General features: G+C 46.5%; 1 protein-coding gene across 1 annotated transcript in view; it reads right to left on the reverse strand.

Moving 5' to 3' along the window:
• Positions 1–4,112: 4,112 nt before the first annotated feature.
• The window catches only part of LOC144134135 (A disintegrin and metalloproteinase with thrombospondin motifs like), a 65,219-nt gene continuing 48,223 nt past the window's right edge, over positions 4,113–21,108 (reverse strand). Inside the window, exons 8-10 of the mRNA XM_077667107.1 lie at positions 19,868–20,009; positions 8,650–8,781; positions 4,113–4,169 (exon numbers count right to left, since the gene is read on the reverse strand). Coding sequence (XP_077523233.1) covers positions 4,113–4,169; positions 8,650–8,781; positions 19,868–20,009 — 331 coding nt within the window. The remainder of the gene's footprint in view (positions 4,170–8,649; positions 8,782–19,867; positions 20,010–21,108) is intronic.

Genomic DNA, 21,108 nt, shown 5'->3' on the forward strand with positions numbered 1-21,108 from the left:
CGACGTCTGTCGGTAAATACAATATTTTAACCAACGTCCGTGTCACAAGCACGAATAGCGGTTTTCTTTGCAATTCACTGCACCTAATTGTCGATAGTTTAACTCTCTTCTGGAAGTCACAGCAAAGAAAACGTAAACATCTGACGTCGCATTATATGCGATTCCCGTAGCAACCAAATGCATTAATTTGTAGTTTCGCTCTGGTAAATAAGTCAGTGGTATAAAACTTTTTGTGCCAATCATTTTATGCTATGATTACCTCTTTTAGCAAAGAGGAAAGCTGTAACAAATGTCTACTTCCTTTTAGCAAAAAAATAGTGTGTGGCATTCACGAATGTGGGCGAACAATCGCCATCAACTTAATTTGAATGCGCCATCGCAAGAGGAACAGCATTGTAAGAGTAGAATTGGGGGATTCCAGGCCTACATATGAACTGCTTTCTCTCACTGCTGAAAACATTAAAAATTATTGTTAAAGAACGCTTGCATTTTATTACGCTTGTGGCTTATGATAACTGGAATAAAAATTCAGGGGGGCACTTCGTTGACGTAAAGTGCGGAGAAGCGAAAGCATTTAGCGCGGTGTTGCTGCTTATGTCACGGATGTGTGGTTAAGATGTTGGTTAAGTACACAATTGTTTTTGAATCTTAAATGCTAGAGACACTGGAGGGTGTTTGGGAGGCATCCGTCTAATTCAACGCCTTTCCGGAAACACTCTCCAGCGTCCTCGACAGGGAGAACTACATGTGGGTTGGGAGGAAGTAGCTTAGGTGTTAGCACTCTCGGCTGCGGAGCAGAAGAATGGCGGTTCGAAACCCATCGTGCAAAAAGATTTTTTTTTCTTATCGACTTGCTGAAGAGCGGAACATCCGACCGATAGGCTCGTGGCCGCGAGTATGAGCCATTAAAGGATTTCGCCTTAAAGCGAGGCCCACAGCTATAGGAAAGGAACCATACTGTAGCTGAAGTTTGGAGCCTCATTTGTTTTCAGGAATAATTATACTCCGGTAATTTGAGTAATTCCATTGGTGTTGGCCGTTTTCCGCTTTTAGGTGCTTTCTAAACGAATCTTAAAAACACCAGTAACAGTGCTTATTGCTTGTTCGCCTTTCTTTAGCACTCGCAAGATTTGTTTGGTTGATCTTTCCGAAACTCTCCAGAAATCTCTACACCGAAGAAGCTGGCTGCACCAACAGGATCACTCGTACACCGTCGTTAAATACATATGGGGCAGTTGTATCCTCACTATGTAGTATGTGGTTGTAGCCACCCCAGTTCAAGATAAGCAAGACGCGTGGCTCGCGGTTTACGCCCGCCCACTTCCCCGTGCCCAAGTGTCACGCCCAGTTGTGAGGCTGCTTTTGTACTGCGTGCATGCGTTGACATCACGAAGCCTAGCTTGGTCCTTGGAATATTAGCGCTTGTGACAATGGAGTACCAAGCATGATTTTTGATAAGACTAGGAGCAGGGAACGAAGAAGCCTCCGTTAATGAGAACAGCTGCGCTTCACTGCTTGCATAGACAGGGCCCGTACAATATAAATAAGTTGCATGGATAACGACTTTGGCCCGGTCACAACAGTCGTGACAGCCAACTGTTAAAGTCGCACTTTAAGCATACCGGCAACTCTCGAACAATAGCCCAAAAAGTGCAAATTAAAATGTGTCATTATACTGCGCAGAGCGCTGTGCCATCGTAGTGAAATTTTAGCGGTTTCTCTTTCACAACATTTGTTAACTCTCAAAACGCACTTGAAAATATTCATAGAAGGTTGGAATGAGTCAGACAGCACTATGGGGGCTCTGTTTCTCGCCTACTTTCTTCATTGTTTACTTCCAGAAGCACGATAAAAAAAAATTAACAGCAGCGCTTAGCATGCGTATACAATTACGAGTGCAACGCAATGCCACCAAATGTAATCTATGCGCAAACATATCAGAGCTATATAAAAAGGAATACCACAGCGGCAGGAACAGAGGGATGAGGAACTGGGCTTCACTCATAGGTGTTACTCATGCGAATTACGGCTTTCATTTTCGTATCGCTGCGGGATAAACGTTGCTGTGCGGCTGGAAATGCACTGCTGCTTCTAGGTGGCAGTGAAACACAAAAAAATACAACATGTTTACGAGGATGTAAAGTTAATAACCCATCGTTAGATTCCTAGTCACAGTGAAAATAGGGAAATGTATTACAGTTGATGGTATGGTTTATATCGGGTAGTGATAACTTATTACGCGGTGCAAAATTTATTCAGTTCTTTCTTCTGAAAGACGTGGTCTTTGCACATTGCTCAGGATCTGGTGACTGCTTTGGGATGTTTCCAGTGCCAGCATTACTATGTGCGAATATGATTTATAAAATCGGCGTCGTTTTGCCATTAATGTTAGACTCCTATAAAAAGCGTGGGACAGTGCCTTGGAGGAAGGAATATCTTAAGGAAGTAACCCAAAATCTTCGAAACGATGGCGTTGGCCTTCAAGTAGGCAGAAATATTGACTAATCGGGCCACCAGAGCAGGGGAATGTTGCTTAGAGCATGCGCTCCGTATGCGGCTGGTCCTGGCAGGTAAAGAAGGCGCTGCTTGGCAGGTGCTGTGCTTGTATCGCGGATTTGAATCTTTAGCTGTGAGTGTCCTTTAGAAGGCTTGGGGTCGCCAACAACAACGGAAAAAAATTGAGTGCAGTGCTAATATGTGGTAAAGCAGTAAAAAGGCGCTAGTTTGCATTTCCAGCCTAAGTGTGCGTTAAAGAACCCCAGGAGGCCAAACTTAATTCGAAGCCATCCATTTCGACAATTATTTCTCTCATTCCCTCCTTTCGTACCTACCTCGATCCCCTCCCTCACGGCACTGTTCAGCCGTGAAACATAGTCAGTACGCCTTCCCATTCCTCATACCAAATTTGGTGATATATTCATCGTTTACGAGAATCTCCGCAGCTGCATCAAAGTGCCATGAGTGTGATTGCACTCCACTAGCGCTTCGGCTGCAATCCGCGCGGGCCACTTTCGCAAAATTTCAGTCTTGCGTCGTAGACGCGATCAAGCGTATGTCAGGCACACGCTCTGCAAGGGAAAATATGCCATCCGCAGCTGCATCGCTCACGCCTATACCATGATGACACTGAAGGCACGCGAGTAATGAGCGGCATTCATGATGCTTGAAATAACAATAAAACTGTTTAGCATTGAAGAGCATGAAAAGAACAGTAAAGTAAAATATAATGATATATTACTAGAGCGACAGAATACCAAAACATCTCAGATGTCCTCATTATACCAAAAACGATACGTTCAAGTTGCCTGGTATTAGGACAAGTGCGACACACTTTTTGGCGCTGGGAGAGGTGAAAAAATTCGGTACTCCTGTTCTTTGCCTCCTCGGCTGAAAAAAATTATAAATATAACCCTCGAAATCTATGGGGTGAATGTTAATGTGCAAAGCTAGGGCCCCATAGAAACGTAGCTCAGAAGCGTTACGCTTTGGGCGGGCTGGTGCTTTTTTTCGTTCCTGCAATTTGTATGTACACTCTAGACACGAATACACCTATATAGGAGTAAAACCCTGTGCTCTAGCGCGCATTTATTTTCTAAAAGAGAGCACGCTAGAAGAAAGTTTACTCCATTTTTGCTCTTTTCTGTTTAGAGTGCACACCGCATATACTTATGACATGAAACGCAGCGCACACAAGAGCTTGTGCTTGTCCTTTTTTCTCGTCCTTTATATTGAGTGCGAGAGATTTCTAGAAGTGCATAAACAGGCCAAAACGAAAGCAACGCTCTCGGCACTGCCAACAGTGCCGCTCATATCTAAACAGCGTTTCAGTGCCGCCAGGCTTGAAGTTATTAACAGTGTTTCTTGCGCAGTCTGCTGAAACGTTTTCATGAAGCACTACAGGATTTCATTTTATTTCATTTTTAAAACAAAAACCTTACTTCTCTAGCAGTCCTGAAAAACACGATATTTGCCTGAAGCCTACCAGATACCTGAAGAAATAAAGTAAATGTTGCCGCGGCTGGGTTTCGAACCCGCGGTGGCTTGACCATACCAGCTTCGGTGGTCACTGCACCAGAGAGCTATGCTGTCACCGCAAGCGACCACGCCTCGTGTTAAGCTGCCGCACTTTCGTGCTGTTCATTGCACGTCATCATCTCCATCAGTTCTATCTGCGGGGAGAACAAATCAGATTCGGTGGTCAGTGCACAAAAGTCACGAAAGGAAAGAAAACGGCCAAAACTGGCTCTCTGGGTCATTGGAGACCACATTCGCGCTTTGAGATACGTTGCGGTTGTGAAAGAAAAATCTGCCCTGCATGCATCGGCAAAAACCCGGCACTGGAGCAATAGCCCTCCGGTGTACTTTGAGAAAAGTGGCATTTTATTTTTAGTTAGAGGAGAGGAGTAATTATTTATTTTAGAGGAGACATGTAAAGTCGATTAGATTTTAAAACAAGCGTGACAAGCCTGGGGCGACATAGCCTGCTCCGAGATCAATAGCGCACCTTAGCCTTTGCAGAAACAACAGATGGCGCTGGCGTCTACCTGCAAAAACTTGCTTTTGAACAATATTTCCTGCTTAGCAATGCTACCGCCATCAATTTTTATGTCTTTATTGGCCCCTTCTCGGGGGCGCTAAATAAATGGAGGGTACAATATTTGACATGTCGTACCAGGTGGTCGTGTGCTATGATGATAAGTAGGTTTTGGCTCTGCGTGCGAAGTTCCCGCGTCAGTGTCAGGGGAATGTTACATTGTTATCGGGAAGGTCATTTCAGTCGATGGCGGTACGAGACAAGAGTGAGGCTGCAAAGGCGACGGTGCGTCCGCGAAGTCACCAAACCTGGAGTTCATGGCTTGCGGTATGATATGAGTGCCGGTGGGGTAGTGTTCAGTTCGTATATATAGATGGCCGCAAAAAAAAAAACATGGATTAACAAAGGACTGTTTGTGCAGCGGAGCAGCTCGAGTGGCTCTAAGCCCGAAAGTCATTTCAGAGATGTTACGCTGGTTCTGTATGGAATGATGAAAGAATAAATCTACCAGCGCGGTTCTCTAGAAGTAGTAATACATTAGTCAAATAAGAATCGATACTACAAGCACCATAATTTTGGCGCTACACAAGAACTTACCGGCACCACACCAACTGAAAACACAAAGTTAAAAATATCATGACCAGTTTCGTTTAGATTTATGCCTTGTGTCACGCACGTCGGTAGTTTATCACTGTAAAGGTTCTAACGGCTGAGGACGAAATAAACTACTTCTTTAACGCTCCCATATGCCCAGAAGCATGAAGGGGCGACAGAAAGCTAGGTAGGCGGATGAGATTAAGTAGTTTGCAGAGATACGGTGGCCGCAGGTGGCAAAGGACAGGTTCGTGTGGAAGAATATTGGAGAAGCCTTTGCCATGCAATGGGCTTAGTCTTGCCGATGATAACGTTCAGAAGCGCGCCTTTAGTCGAACGGCTGATCGTCATATACAATGGGCAAGAAGTGGCGATAGTAGTGGTGAGCGTAAATTTGAAAGGCTTTTTTGTGTTCCCATGCGTCAACTAATGTGCAAGGAAAATGAGGTACCCAGACGGCAGATTCGCGTTGATGGGCTGCTCGAACCAGCTGTTGTTTATAAGTGGACAATTTGCCATTTTTAGCTGATGCTTTGGCGTTCCTCATCCGGCACACTTCTTAGTCAGCTTTGTTTACTTCAAGTGTACATACTTTGTTAATTTAGGTTAACTAAGACACTAGGATAAATATATTTATGCTTATTCTGGTCTAAAGTGTGTTGTATCGGAGTTCATGCCAAACGAACGTTGCGAGTTTTGTCATTCTAGCAATAAAAACAGTTTCGTTGTTTCAAATGTGCATTTATAAGCCAGTATACATACTTGTGATGCTCTACGGTGAACATTTCGGCGGAATTCGACACACACAATGCAACGAACAACATAATGCAAGTTTATATTATACTTATTCTGAGCGTACAAAATGATTGAACAGCTCGCAAAGCCGTTCCTATGGCAACACACAGCAATGTGCAAAGTTCTTTGTGGACGGCAGCTCTAGACACAAGAGAAAATGAAAAAAAGCGTTGGTTAAAAACTCTAATGGCTATAATTTATGAAAACCATTTGAACAAGCGCTTGATAATGCTCTTGCCAGCACTTTTTGCACAGCCTAGACGTTATTCACGGTACGGTAAGAACGACCGGCACGAGCAAGGAACAAAGATGCATCCAATTTTTCTTCTCTGTAAAACTTCCTTCTTTTGTTCTTCCTGGAAAAGTTGTCTTTCGTCCAAACAAGCCGCATTTATTTTTCAGAAAATTGAATTTAAAAATTTTTCCTCGAATCGATTCCAAATCGTGACGTCTACATTGAAATGGACTCCTTGATCGTCGTTTTAAATTCAAAATCGGTACAGCCTGACCTCTAAGATACGGGCCGATTGAACGGTGTCATCATACAAATGTTCACTTACACATTTGGCCGGTGGTGGCGGCACCTAAGTCTCACACTTTTACCCTTTCTATCTTCTAAACCTTGAGTTTAAGGTTAATGTAACGAAATGAGGAAATGTATCTTAAATAATTATCAAAAGAATAAAAATTTTATTTCCTCTTTCGAGTACAAATGCGGGCCTGCCAAAGGCTCAGAAGGCTTGAGTGGCAGTACCCGGCAGCAGACAGCATATAAATCATGCACCGAGCAGAAAAGTTGCGAAAAAAAGAAAAAAAAAGGATGAGAGAAGAAAAATGGATTCGAAAAAGGCGGACGAAATATACAAAAAAAACGGAGAGAAAACAAAACCATGTACAAACATAACATCAAAACAGAATGCTGCAACTAACAGCGTAATTTTCCAAGACAGAGTTTTACTATCTTTTTGGAATTAGCAGAGAATATTTCTTTGGGTAACCTGTTAAGAAATAATCTCTGTTAACTTGAATTTCTCCTTTCACTCTTCACAGAAAGGAGTAAAAAGAGAGTAAGCTGCCCTGTAGCGCCCTTTCTTTTATAAAAGAGAGTGTGCTAGTGAACAGCTTGCACCTCTTTTTGCTCCCAAAAAAGTGTATTCGTGTTTAGAGTATTGCCTCCCTCTAAACAAAGAGCCAGCAAACGTTCTCTATGCAATGGCAATGCTTTTCACAACGCTTGCAGTGACGAAGCTTGATTCCACGAGTTTCAGCGGCCCGTCCACGTCCTGTAGACGCACTGTCCTCGAATGCAAATCTGAAAAGTTTTAACAGAAGCATGGCTCTAAATTCTTTTCACAAAGCTGTACAAGTGTGAACGCTGTCACACATCTGCGACGCATATTCAAGGCTACCAAAGCAAGGCTTCGTGGGCCCCACGTTATCATTGGCCGCTCGTAATTGAGTACACAAACTACCAGCTGCCATAGGAGCAATATTATCTGTGAGCCAATAACACTAAGACGCACATAAAGAAATTCAGCTCTTTTTTCGTTTTTGCAAGCATAGTTCAGAAGTAACTTACAGGTCTTTACTAACAGTGGCGCATATATGAGGCCGTTTGATACCTCCTGCAGCCGCCGTGAAATGGCTCATTAGTCGGCAAGAAAATATTTAACGAGCTTTAGGCAGAGAGTAAAGAGCGTACGTTGACTGTTACTGCACACCACGGCTAGCAAACAATCTTTTCCAGCTACTGCTGTTAACCCAAATGACGCCATGCTCTTCAATTTCATAAAAAAATATATTTGGCTGTTCCGAGTCATAGCGCTTATAATGGTTGTGGAGTGGATCCGAGCCCTCCCACAATGGCCTCTGGAGATGGATCATCTACTCTTTTCTTCGCGACCAGATATTCGGTTTTCAGCACAAAATCTCTTATAGGCATGCTTAAAAAGTTTTCTTGTATATCAGGGATGTACACAAATCTCAATGGAAATAATCATGAAGTGCGACAAAGAGATGGAGTGGAGTGCATAACTAAAGTAATCGGGCGAACGGGACACTGCCGCTACCTTATAAACCCCAGGATAATTTTTAAATCATGAAATGCTTCTACCTCCCATTGTACGCAAACTCAGCCGAACATCAATCAGGAAACAAGGGTGGGCCTAGGCCCAAATAAAAGGTAAGAAAAATTTAACATGAGGCCAAACATCAAGCTGAGCCTTTCACTAGGATTTGCAATTTTTCCATCCGAAACATCAGACGTTGCTGCTGAAACTGCTGCTAAGGTCGATGAACACCCGAGTGTCATGCGCTTCATGCATAAAAATAGCCAAGGGAGCCCGAGCGCACTAGCCAGCTTAGAGGCAAGCGAAAGCGACCAGGCATCCAGCCACGAAAGTACCTGGCTGATACGCGAGTACGGCTACTAAGATTTATTATTACTTACACAATGTACTGCTACAGCTATCCCGCAATGCATTCAATGCTTACTACTGAAGACGTGGATGATTAATAACATTTTGTACAGCACGTTTACGTCTAACTTATACAGGCCTGCTTTAGACAGCGCGATTAAACGAATGAGCAAGATTTCCGTCTTAGTACGACACCCCATTAGACTGTTCGATATGGTGTTTTGAAGGTACGGGCAATTTGTATTCTCAATTGTAAGATGTTGAATTTGTAGTGAATTTATTAGCGCATAATGGTGAAGATATACGCACGTATGATGGATCATCCTGGTAGCACGGTGTTCCTTCCAGGGCATGTTCCACGAAATAATAATAACTTCCGTACGAATCCAGCGGTACGTTACACGTCACCCGACACTGCAGCAGCATATGTGGGGACTGTTTCTGAAACAAAAATATTCTTTGTAGGCTCATTCCTATATTGAAGCAACAAGGGAAACAGTCCGCAAGAAGCCTCTGCAAGTGTCATGACTCAAAATTGCGAACAAATGCCGTAAAAAAATATTTTATCAAGTAGACAAAAAAAGGGCGCAGCGAATGGAGCAAAGGCCACATGGGATGCAAATACTGTGGTAAGCATGTGTGCAGATGACATATAGACTCGTCTTGCAGTTTCTTTTATTTATTGCTGTCTGCATAACACAGAGAACAGTTAAGAGTGTCTAGCATACAAACACAAAGCATAGCCAGGGAACCCTGTGAGAAAATCTTGTGAGAAAGCCCTATCAGAAAACCCTACGAGAAAAAAAGTATACCAGAGCCCGCGATAACTCGAAACATCCTAATTTAACGTACACATAAGAATAAATAAATTTAACAGAGACCTAAGAGCTAAATTTTATTTTCATGAATTATAAAGGCGCAGGTTCTAACAGAAGCGCTCCCACTTTTTGTAATCTGGTGCGCCTCTATTATTTCAAGCACAATCAGGTGTGTTAATTCTGCTAAAAGAATAGTTCTCTGAGTGTCTGAAGCCAGCTTGACCTGCCCAAATAAAATATATATGTGCCGCACCTGGCTTTCGAGCCCGAGGCGGCGTGAACAGATCAGCCGCATCAGCCACTGCACGAGAGCGTTAAGTTATCGCCGCATTTTTTTATCTCTATTGCGTAGAAAAACACCCGAAAAACCGCCTTCCATTACTTCATACGTCTTCACTTTCCCAGACATCTGTAGCAGCACCAGCGGCGGCCTTACGCAGCACGAGCGGCACCAGCCGCCGAAGATGATGATGCCGAAGTGCAGCCGAATAGGGCCCCCTCCTGGTGCCGGTGTGACGCACCGTTCGATTTTGTCTCGGTCAAGGCATCATACGCACTAGCACTTCAGATAATAATTCAACATTTACCTTCCACGCGCGGGCCTCATACTTACTCTTGGGACAAACTGGTGACTCCGGACGCCCGATGGAACACCCACTCCCACCATGGCCAACGCCGACAACAACGCCTCCGCCATGCCCGGTGACGGACCTTCCAGCGCCGTCTCAGCGCTGTCCCTTTGCCTTGCCTAGTTTTCGGCGGCTGATACTCACCCCTGGCTCGACCATGTAAACAGCAAGTTAACTATTCGCTTCATCAAATCTCAGACGCAGAAGTTTCATCATATCGCTGCGTCACTGCCACCTGAGGCTGCCGCCGAAATCCCAGATCTCCTCATTACTCCGCCCGCCTCCGCTCCGTTTAACATGTTGAGTACTAAGCTCATCAAGCGCACAGCAGTCTCGGAACATCGCTGCCGGCAGCAGCTTATGTCCGAAGAGCGGGGTGACCGAAAACCTACATAGTTGCTGCGGCGGCTCCAGTAGCTCCTGGGCGACAATGCTCCTACCTTCGACGAAGCTTTCCTGCTTGAGTTTTTCCTTCAGTGCTTGCCGTCGTCGGTCCGCGTGGTGGTCGTCCACGCCCAGTGGTTGTCTTTGGAGAAGCTCGCTGGGCTGGCGGACTCCATCATGGACGTTTAATCAACCATTTCTCTCGGCGCCGTCTCGCAGCCTCCCAACCCGCCATCCTCTTCCTTCCCACGCGAACCTTCAGAGCCTCCGTGACGAATTCCGCACCCAGATCACATGTCTCTCATGTTAGATCGCCCCACTGTCGACCTCCCGCGCTCGCTTGCCTTCCCGTCGCTAAACCTCACCTCGGCGACGTAGTGCTACATCACCTCTTCAAACCAGCGAGTGCTGGTATCATCGCACCCTCGGCAAATCAGCACGTCGGTGTACCCCTCTCTTTCGCTTCTAGGGAAACTCGCCACGATGCCTCTAGAAGCGGCAAGTGGTGCAAGCCCGGAGACCGGGCACTTAGGTATTCATCATCCACGACCAATCTCGGGCCTCTATTTCCTCATCGACACCAGAGAGGAGGTGAGTGTCCTCGTCTGCAGACTTATATCATCACCTTTTCGGCGCCCTGGCCCATTGCTAAAAGTCGCAAGCCTCACCCCCGTCGCCACGTACAGAGAACATGCTCTCACTAAATTTGGGTCTCCGCCGTGTGTTCCGCTAGGTTTTCCTCGTCGCGGACTTAAGCTACCCGATCCTCGGAGCTGATTTCCTGGGCCACTGCAATCTGCTGGCCAACATGCACAGCAAGAGTCTTGTGGACGCAGCGACGAACGTCTCCGTTCAGGTCCTCCATTTTCAAGATCTGCTTGGCAGTATACGGAGCCCACACAAAGAAGATCCTCCTGGATGAATACCCTTCTTTGCTCCGTCCCTTCAACTTCTTACTGCTCGTCAAGCACCAGATCATGCATCACATTGTGACCACTAGCCCACCCACACGTGCTTGAGCCCGTCACCTTGCTCTAGACCGTTTACAGATCGCCAGCAACTATTTCGAACACACGCTGGAGCTCGGCATTGTCCGACCTTCAATAGCCCATGTGCGTCCCCTCCACGCATTGTACCGAATAATTCCCCAGGGGATTGGTGGCCCTCTGGTGATTACCACACCCTTATCAACGGCACCGTTCCGGACCGTTATCGATTATCTCAAATCGCGGGTTTTACCGCAGCGCTGCATGGCGCCACTACTTTCTCTACAATAGATCTTGCCAAGGCCCACCACCAAATCTTCGTAGAACAGCCCGATGTACCCAAATCTGCAATATTTACACCATTCGGCGTCTTCGAATACAGCCGCATACCTTTTGACCTCCTTAACTCTGGCCAGGCATTTCAGCGCTTCTTGGACATAGGGACACGGGGTCTACCCATCTGCAAGGCCTACATCAATTACCTCCTCGTAAAGAGCCACGACACTGAGCAGAACCTCCGACTGCTTTTCCAACGTCTCTTTGATTACGGCCTGATAACCAATAGAACAAAATGTGATTGCGGCAAGTCGGAGCTCGACTTTCTTGTCACCGTCTTAACAGCTCTGGCATCTGGCGTCTCCCAACCAAAGTTAAGGTCATTCACGACTTTCTCGGCCTGCCTCAATTCCCAAGCTGCTTGAATTTCTCGGCCTTATAAATTTTTATCGCCGTTTCATCCTCCACTCTGCGGCATTCTTCAAACCATTGATAGACATGCGTTAAGGTAAGACAACATACTCAGCACTACTGACATGATCTTCAGCTGCTTTGGATTCTTTCCAGGCCGCCAGAGCGAAGCATCAGACATCGCTCTCCTTACCCATCCATGTCCTGATGCACTCCTATGCCTCATGACCGACGCCTCCGACTCCGGTGTTGGAGACGTATTACACCTGCTCATGGGTGGTGCTTGGAGCCCTCTATCTTTTTCTCCCGTAAGTTTTCTGCTGCCGAAAGCTGCTACAGTACTTTCGGACGTGAACTTCTTGCCATCTACATGTCAGTGCAGCATTTCAAGCACCTCCTAGATGGTCGGAAGTTCCACATTGTCACCGACCCAAACCACTCAATTTTGCCATCAAATCGCAGAGCCGTAAATTCTCACCCCGTGAAAATTGTCAGCTTTCGTACGTGGCAGAATTCACGACAGACATCAGACATGTGCAAGGCCTTAATAACGTCCCGGTTGATGCACTGTCACGGGTTACTTGTTCCCTCGCCTGTGCTTTTCTCTCACCGAACCTGGACTTTGCCGCCCCACACAAGCGCAGCAAGATGATGCGGAATTTAGGGACCTTCGCAAGAACCATAGCTAGCTGGTTCGCCGTGAATTTTTTCTTCCTTCGTGCCCATTCAACATCATGTGCGACACTTCGGCAGGCACTTTGAGCCCTTTGGTCCCCTCTGTCTTTCGCCGTCTAGTCCTAGACGCCCTCCATGGCCTGTGCCTACCCCGAAAATCGTGCCGCGCCGTACCTCCTCACATAACGTTAGGTCTGGCGCGACATCAAGAAAGACGTTCGCTCCTGGGCCCGTGTGTGCTTCCCTTGCCAGCAGTGAAAAACTTAGCAACACACGACTCCTTCCTCTGGCTTGTTCCCTCTGGCCTCAGAACGTTTTGACAACGTCACATCGATATCTAGGGTCGCTGGCTACCTTCCACTGGGCATTTATGCATTCTTCCTTGCATCCATCAGTTTACTCGCTAGCCCGAAGCGTTCCCTCTGACTGACGCCACCAGTGACATCATCGCCAGTAACTTCGTCGCCGGATGGGTGTCCCGGTGAAAGCTTTCACGACCATCACCACTGACCTTGGCGCCCAGTTTGAGTCTTCACTTTTTAATAACCTTATGGCTTTACCTTGAACTTCCCGAATTAGAACAACTGCTTACCATCCCATGGCCAACTGCATGATCTAACTTTACCATCGATCGCTAAAGACATCCCTCAAAGCCTGAATCGACACTACCCACTGAACTGCTTCCCTACCATTGGTTCTGCTCACCCTCCGTGCTACAATGAAACAAGACCTTCATTCCACTCCGGCAGAACTTGTCTTCGGCTCTCCCCTGCGTCTACGTGGTGAAATTTTCGAATCCACTGATTCGTCTACCAATCCCGGCCCTACCGATTACGTGACGTAGCTACGGCATTTTTGGCGTCATCTTCGAGCGCCACCTCTCCGACGCCAGTCTCGGCCATCTTAACACGTTCCATCCGAGTTAGCGACTTGCACACACGTCTTCGTTCACCGTGACTCTGTGCGCAAGCCGCTTCAGCGCCCTACGGCGGCTCGTTCCGAGTGCTGAAAAAAGGCTCCTTTCCTTGAAGTGAGCTCGTAGTCTGTGCAATTCAGCAGTCAGATACCAAGTTATGATGGACTGTTGTATTCCCGGGTATTCTTCCCACAATATTAAATACACCGGCTATTTGGCTTTTCTCGTTAAAGCGAACGCCGCTCAAATTTCCAATCGCAGATCAAAGAAGACTGCTTGACCAACAGGTAACCCCAAAGTATGAGAGGTAAGGCATTCGAAACGCTTGTTTTCCAGAACATTTTCTCCTGGGATGGAGGTATATAGTACTATTTATCTTTGCATCCTCATAATTATTTAAATTAGCAGCCATAAAAGGCAACTTTTCACATTGCTTTCATGGCTCAAAAAAGTAATCCTGATTTTTGAAAAAGTAATTGAAATGTAGAATACCCGTGTCAAGAGACTGCAGTGGAATACGGTACGCAAGTTGTCAGAATGCTGTTATGACGGAACGCAGCGCAAAATGAACGCTACAGACGTGAACGAACACGCATGAGTGGCCAGGCTGTTCATTAAGCGCCGACTTTCTCGGCAGATTAGCTGCCAAAAATAGTATACTTTAGAGTAACTACCGCTGATTCACTGTTCAAACAATCTCCGGTACCACGACGTCTCAATAGAACACCCCATTTCCTTAATTCCACGCGCCAGCTGCAGTTTTCACTTCGAAACGGCGCGCCGCAGCATTGCACTGAGTGCAGCTGAACGGGAGGGTTGCACCCAACATGTCCCCGCCGAGAGCGGTGTCTTCACTCTGAAAGCGGCGCTGGCCCATCGAGGCACCCTACTTGCCGCGCCATGGAGGCAAGAAACCTTAGGAGGGAGCGCGACGCCAAGCGGCCAGCCTTCGCAAGCCAAGCGCTTGTGAAGCCGCTCTCTCCCCCGTTTTTTTTTGCTCTCCCAGTCAGCTGTTGTGGTAGTTTGGTGTTGGTATGTTTTAATGCGCGCGTCTGCGAGGCCCCTGGCACGGGCGTCTACAGCAAGGAAGTTTATCTAGAGTCAGTCTGCCGCGCTAATCAGCGCATGCGCGCGCCCAACGGCGCTAGATATCACCGCACGCGATCACGGGGCGTGGTCACGGGGGGACCGACTCTCTTCTTTTTAATGCATTTTTACTTTTTACGACAAGGCTTCAAGTCTCTTCCCGGATGCTCCCTGCTCAGGTTTTATTGTCATGCCGCGCCATCTGGCATGACGTCACACCGCGTGCCACGCCGCGAAGCCACCCTTAGCTTTATCCACTGAAGTTCTAACTAAATTATTTAGTGGAGGTAATTATGGGAGCCACTGAAGCCCGCGCATACCCACTGAATAACAAAAAATCCTGTGTCGAGGCTGGGAGTCGATCCAGGACATTCGGCGTTTGAGGCAGAGACGCTACCACTCCGCCACGACTGCTCAGGTTTTAAGCATGAATAAAGGCGCATATAGTGAATGCACGGGTTTCATATATTAACTCTTCCGATCCAGAAGTTGCGGAGCTTTCGCCAAGTATTTCCTAGTCTAACAGAGCTAGGCCATCAGTCATTTTTTCCTTGCCTCTCCTCAGACGCGGCGCGTATCGTTCCGGCTACCAGCTTCACCGGAGTCCTTCAATCAAGCGAGTGGGCCTACAGTAGTAGCAGCAGCGGCCTTACGCAGCATGAGCGGCACCAGCCGCCGAAGAGCAGCCGAATAGGGCCCCCTCCTGGTGCCGGTGTCACGCGCCGTTCGGCTATTGCTATTGCTGTCAGGAAGAATGAAAATAAAAGTTCACGGGCATGCCCGCTGGCTCAAGCTCAGCCACAACCTCTCCCACATGCTGAAAGTAGGAGAGTAGAAAGATAGGAGAGGAAAGGTAAGAGAGGAAAGATAAGAAAAGACGCGCGCGCGCGCTATGTCCCCGGCTGGTGCCAGAGGCAGTGCAATATCGGGCCGACCCGTGCCGGAGTGCCGCAAGCACTCCGCCATACTCCTGTCTGGTTCTGTCTGGGTCAAGGCATCATACGCTCTTGCACTTCAGCCAATATATTAATCATTACCTTAATCGCGACGGCCTCATACTGATTGGTACGACACTTTATAATTCTGGAAGGCAGACACGTGCATCTAGACAGCACACCCAGCAAAGTGGCACTTTCAGGATAGCATATATGTTATCCCTGCACCACAGCACACTGCTCACAAAACGAAGGCTTGGATGACAGTGGTTATTCGTTGTGGCGGTTCATCAAGCGGCTCTTCCAGAGACTGAATGCTACCATCATCAGAAAGCAATCACAAGTTACGACATAGTATTCCTTAAGTGGCAAAAAACGAAAACTGCGGGCTCTGATTTCGTTGTCCTTCTTAAGTTTTGTTCTAATATGTCGCTGAAGAACATAGAATCACTGCATAGAATAAATTTATGGCAAATGGTCGCTAGCGCAATGCACAGGCGACAAATCCAAGTCCACGCCGCAAACATGTCTTTAGTAGAAAGCGATGCCTCGACAGGCAGCCTAGAAGTATGCAGTTTAAACAAGAACATTTTTGCAGCAGATGAAATGCACATTCGCTTAAGATGCTTTAGAACACTGGTGTCAAGAAACTACAAGTAAGGCAGTTCGAAGAGCGATATAGGACATGTACTTAGGAGGTTCTTGAGGCATCTGCCTTCTGGATAGGCTGTGCAGGTAATCTATAGAAAAGCAAGCAATGACTAAATTGAAGGTGTCAATAACTCCTTCAAAAAAATCTCAAAATGGCTTTTCCCACATGTATGCAGTCGGTGCGAATAGGAAAGAAAAATGAACAGTAAGACTCCTTATAAGAGCAGCTACTAAAAATGAGCGGTTTGCCGATTTGAAAAAAAATGCGAAAGCTGACGCATGAATACCTGAACAAGGCCAACTCCACCGGACAATAAAGAGGGAAGCATGATCACCACGCATGCGCGCCCATTGGGAGCGCCATGCGAATGTAGCGAATAATCCGTGCATCGCCTGCATGTTTTTCCTCGCATAATGTAGAACGTGAATGACGTAGCAAACCTTTGCAATTAACAAAACATTGCAGACTTCAAAACCCAACAAACACTGACAGTAGCCCCCCCCCCCCCCCCCCAAGCCTGTGATTGTCGCTTCATGGACGTTATCTGTGAATCCTGTCGTAGCGTATCGCAATAAATTTTATCGCGATGTATGTTCGCGGCTGGTCGCGTTAGCCATGTCTTGCTGCGCATGCGCCGACAGCTCGCGAAATGTATTTAAACTGGCGCGGCTGCCATGCGTGGGTTGTTGTTTGGAATGTGTCATTGAGCAGCTCTTAATGAAGATTCCTGTTCCCTGGCCGGCGCTTGGTTGCACCAAACCTTAACACAGCATGTGTAGGGCTTCTATTGGCGGCCTCAGGCAGACCCATGTCCGCCAGCTTCGGGTTTGGAGAAGCAGATCCTATATGGGCAGTTCTTGCAGGCTTACCTTTGTCGCTTTTAGGTAACGAATATTTCCGTCCCCTTACGCTGGGAACTCATAACTCTGCTCACCAGTCGCATCTATAGCATCCGACACATCCATAATGCGTTCTGACGTCACCTCATCCTAATGTGACCAGTTGCCCTGACGCAGCCTGTCAGTATACCTCATTACACAGTTCTCTACTGTGTGTAAAAACCGTCGGCAGTGGGTGCACTTAGGCCTATGACACTGACGCCGTACATTGACTACTCCGCTACAACAAAGACACAACGTATTCTACCTGGGATCAAACTAAAGGATGTGCACCGAAAACATTGATCGTGTGAGGAACTGTACTTGCGGATACTCACTGCTTGAGCTTGAGAGATTCCACGGTTCTCTGTTTTCATTTGCTTCATTCGTGGGAACCGCCACTTCTCACGCTCGGCAGTTTATACAGTTCCCAAACTCGTTAAAGCTTCTACATTGCTGCGCTGCTTCATATAGGGCGGAAGCCAAGGCAGCTTAACTTTCACGTTTTTGTTGCCGGTCTTGAATACCATACCTTTTAGACCTTTGACAAAGAACTTTGCTTTCTCAAGAACTTCTTTGTGGAGTAACTACTATTCCAGGAAACCATCCAAACGTGGTTCATTTCGTACTGGCCGATACAGAGAATCTCGAGCAGGTCCAAAATCTGTGCGAGTGCGCCACAGAAGACGGGGACACTTCTGATGGCCCTTCAGAACAGCATGCAGGAAAACGGTGTTGAGGACAATATTACTGCTAAGAAATCGATGAGCGACAACTTTGTACGGGTCCGTGGTAACTCTAAGTGTCGGAAAACAAGTGTCGGAAAACGGCCGATGCACTGTTTGCAGCTAAAAGCATTTCGAGACACATCCGTTAAGAACGGCTTGTTCTTCCTCCATCAATGCTATCGCCACAATCAACCACCCCTTTTGTTCAACTGCCACTCTTTCACTCTGTTCATTGCATGTCGTCGTGTACATCAACTTCCATCCGTGGCAATAGATCCACACCACACCGCTATCGCAGTGCCCTCTTAAGGCGCGTCTACTGCCGCTGTGGCTCAGTGGTTATGGCGGTGGGCTGCTGACCCGAAACACACGGGTTCAACCCCGGCCGCGGCGGTCGAATTTCGATGGAGGCGAAATTCTAGACGCCCGTGTACTGTGCGATGTCAGTGCACGTTAAAGAACCCCAGGTGGTCGAAATTTCCGGGGCCCTTTATTACGGGGTCCCTCATAGCCGCAGTCGCTTTGGGACATTAAACCTCCATAAACCATAAACCTTTTAAGGTGCGTCAAGCGATGCTAAAATTTTATTGTGCGCTATCACTGAGGCCCCAAACACCAACTGCGCTGATCTTTGCCTGAAGCCTAACCTTAGAACCCTAACCTAGATCCGAAAGAGAAATAAAGATTGGCTTCCTAGCACGTATACTTCGCATTTGGCCAAGTATGCCACATCGGCTGTAGTGTTTTGCAACGATAGAATAAAAATTTAAATGCGGGGCATGAGGCGAAGCGCCTGTTCCGTAGTTCCTTCACTTGTGTGCTGTCCTTTCTAGCGCTTCAGCTTTTTGATCGATGCAAGAATTACGAGGACGCCGCAGTGAGTGGCTTTGGACTTTTTAACGCCGTCGGTGGTTATTTAACGCGCGCTGTCATTGTATAGCGGACAGGATGGTTTTAGGTTTATGGGGATTTGACTTTCCAAAGCGACTAAGGCTATGAGAGACATCCAAGCGAAGGGATATAGAAATTTCGTCCACCTGGCATTGTTTCCCATGCACTGACATCGCACAGTACATGGGACTCTAGAATTTGGCCTTGATCGAAATTCAAGAACCGCGGCTGGGATCGCACCCGCGTGTTTCGGGTCAGCAGCCAACCGCCAGAACCTCTGAGCCACCGCGGCGGTTGATGTACCTTCAGAGGGCACTGCAATAACGGTGTGTTCTGTATCCACGGCTCACCGATGGAAGTTGGTGTAAACGACGACCTGCAATTCACAGCGTGAAAGAGTGGCAGTTAAATAAAAGGAATGATTCGTTGTTATGGTGCTTGGGTTAGCAGTCGATCACAACTACCACTGAGCCAACGCGGCGACCAGCAGACCAGAGTGTTTGCCCTTCACCTCCAACAAACAGCGGCCGCCATGCCCGGCATTTGATCCCGTGACCTCACAATTAGTGTCTGAACGCTAAAACCACCACGGCGGTTGAAAAGCATCAAGAAACAGAGCATAATATTCACTGCGGCAAACTACAAGAATTGTGGTTGGCAAAAACTACTGCATTCTGTGTTGTAGCTTGAAAAGTCGAAGAAAAGTTTTTTTTCATTTCAGGTTGGGTACATAAAGTAATTTTTTTAGTATGGCACCCAATATTGGACAAACAAGATATCCAAGCAGGTATTTTAAAGCGTCTAAACTTGAATTGTGCACATGTGGAGGTGACGTCTAGCACTATTTCGCTTGAAGTTCTAAAGACCACAACAAGATATGTTGCACAAGTAAAAAATGACAAACTTGTGAACGCTTGCTACGAGACAATAATTCCAGCTCATTCCAAAGAAGAACGAGTAAGGAGTAAATTTATTTAACACTGAATGACTGAGTGCCGTATTTTCTAAGAATAGTGGTCTGAATTAGGCTCTCAAAAACCATGAGAAGTATAAGGCATACCCTTTCTCCTGAAAGGCTCGTTCTCGGTGCATGGAACAGGAAATTGCAAAAAACTGCCATTTTTCTACCAATCCTCGTATAATGAATATACGTCCTCTTAGTGTATTTCTTCACAATTTTTTTATTAACAAGGTAAAATTCTCCTTCCGTCAATATGCTGCCTCCACAAAACAGCTTCAGGAGAGCACAAATGCGTACTCACTGGAAAATATATGTTTTGAACATTTGGATGCCTGGCTTCGCAAAACGTTTTTCCATCGGCCACCGCTCCAGGATAGAGCCCCGGAAGGAAGGTCAAGTAGTCGACGATAAAAGTCAAGTCGAAACAGGATTGTGGTTTTTGGCTGGAAAAACCAAGGCGCATTTGAATAAAATAGATTTTGATGAAGGAAACGGATGAAAGCCTTATAAATAGCGAAACCGATATCTTCAAGCCACCGCTAAAATTCAGGTAAGTTAAGAAAGACTAAATTCTAAAAATCCTTCGCTCATTCTACAGGCTGGAAGCCCACGTTCATATGTATTATGTTTAGATTTTCACAACCCCATTTTGTACCCTGCCTCGCGGGAGACTCATGTTCCTTGCTTTTCTTTTTTCTCAACTGAATTTTCTAGCATGTACCATGAGGTTGGATATGCATTGAAACACTCTTTCGAGCACGTCTGAATCCCAAATGCAGAGAGCACAGTTGCGACTTGGAATGAGTGACGAGTGCTTGAGAACTAGGGCTAGGGCTGTGTAGAAACCCTTTTACTTGTGCAGGCAAGCAACGCTCCTTCCATTTATCGTCAGTTATTAGGCGTGGTTCTCCTGTTTGTTAGCTTTGTTGATGGTATAACTTTTGGCGCATGGTTGCGTCGTCATATGTCGGCGCACGATAACTAAAAAATGCTTAGTTCTCGGAAAGGCATGTGTATCCTGTTCGTCCACAATATCACAATTCAAAGACATTGCCTTTATATCGCACTAGCACAGCGGGCATTGGAAACTCAAAGCTTCACTCACCTGCGCTAATAGTTGAAACGGGGCCACTCAAATCCCCTCCCACTACAACACTCTAACCATTTCACTACTTCACCGGGGCGCCCTCTCAGAAAATATAACACTATGATAATAACATAATAGAGTAATCTTGTTGAGCTCTAAATTGTTGACGCCAGTTTTAAAGAAAAGCAGCTATATTTTCTTCAAGCAAGTCAACAAAGCAGTGTAGGCACCAGCTCATCGACAGAAAGAACACGTTAATAAAAAAGAAAAATTACGTTAATAACACAAAAGTTAACGCCCAAAGAAACATGACTATCTAGCAACAACAGCTGTTATTATCCTAATAAATACTATTATTACGAACAATGACAGCCACTTTTACATTACAAAGCCCCAAACATGAGCAACACTACAGCAACAAACTCCACCAGACGCGCCAGGAATCAGTAACTTTT

The sequence above is a fragment of the Amblyomma americanum genome, chromosome 5, assembly GCF_052857255.1.
Source record: "Amblyomma americanum isolate KBUSLIRL-KWMA chromosome 5, ASM5285725v1, whole genome shotgun sequence".
Taxonomy (NCBI): Eukaryota; Metazoa; Arthropoda; class Arachnida; order Ixodida; family Ixodidae; genus Amblyomma; species Amblyomma americanum.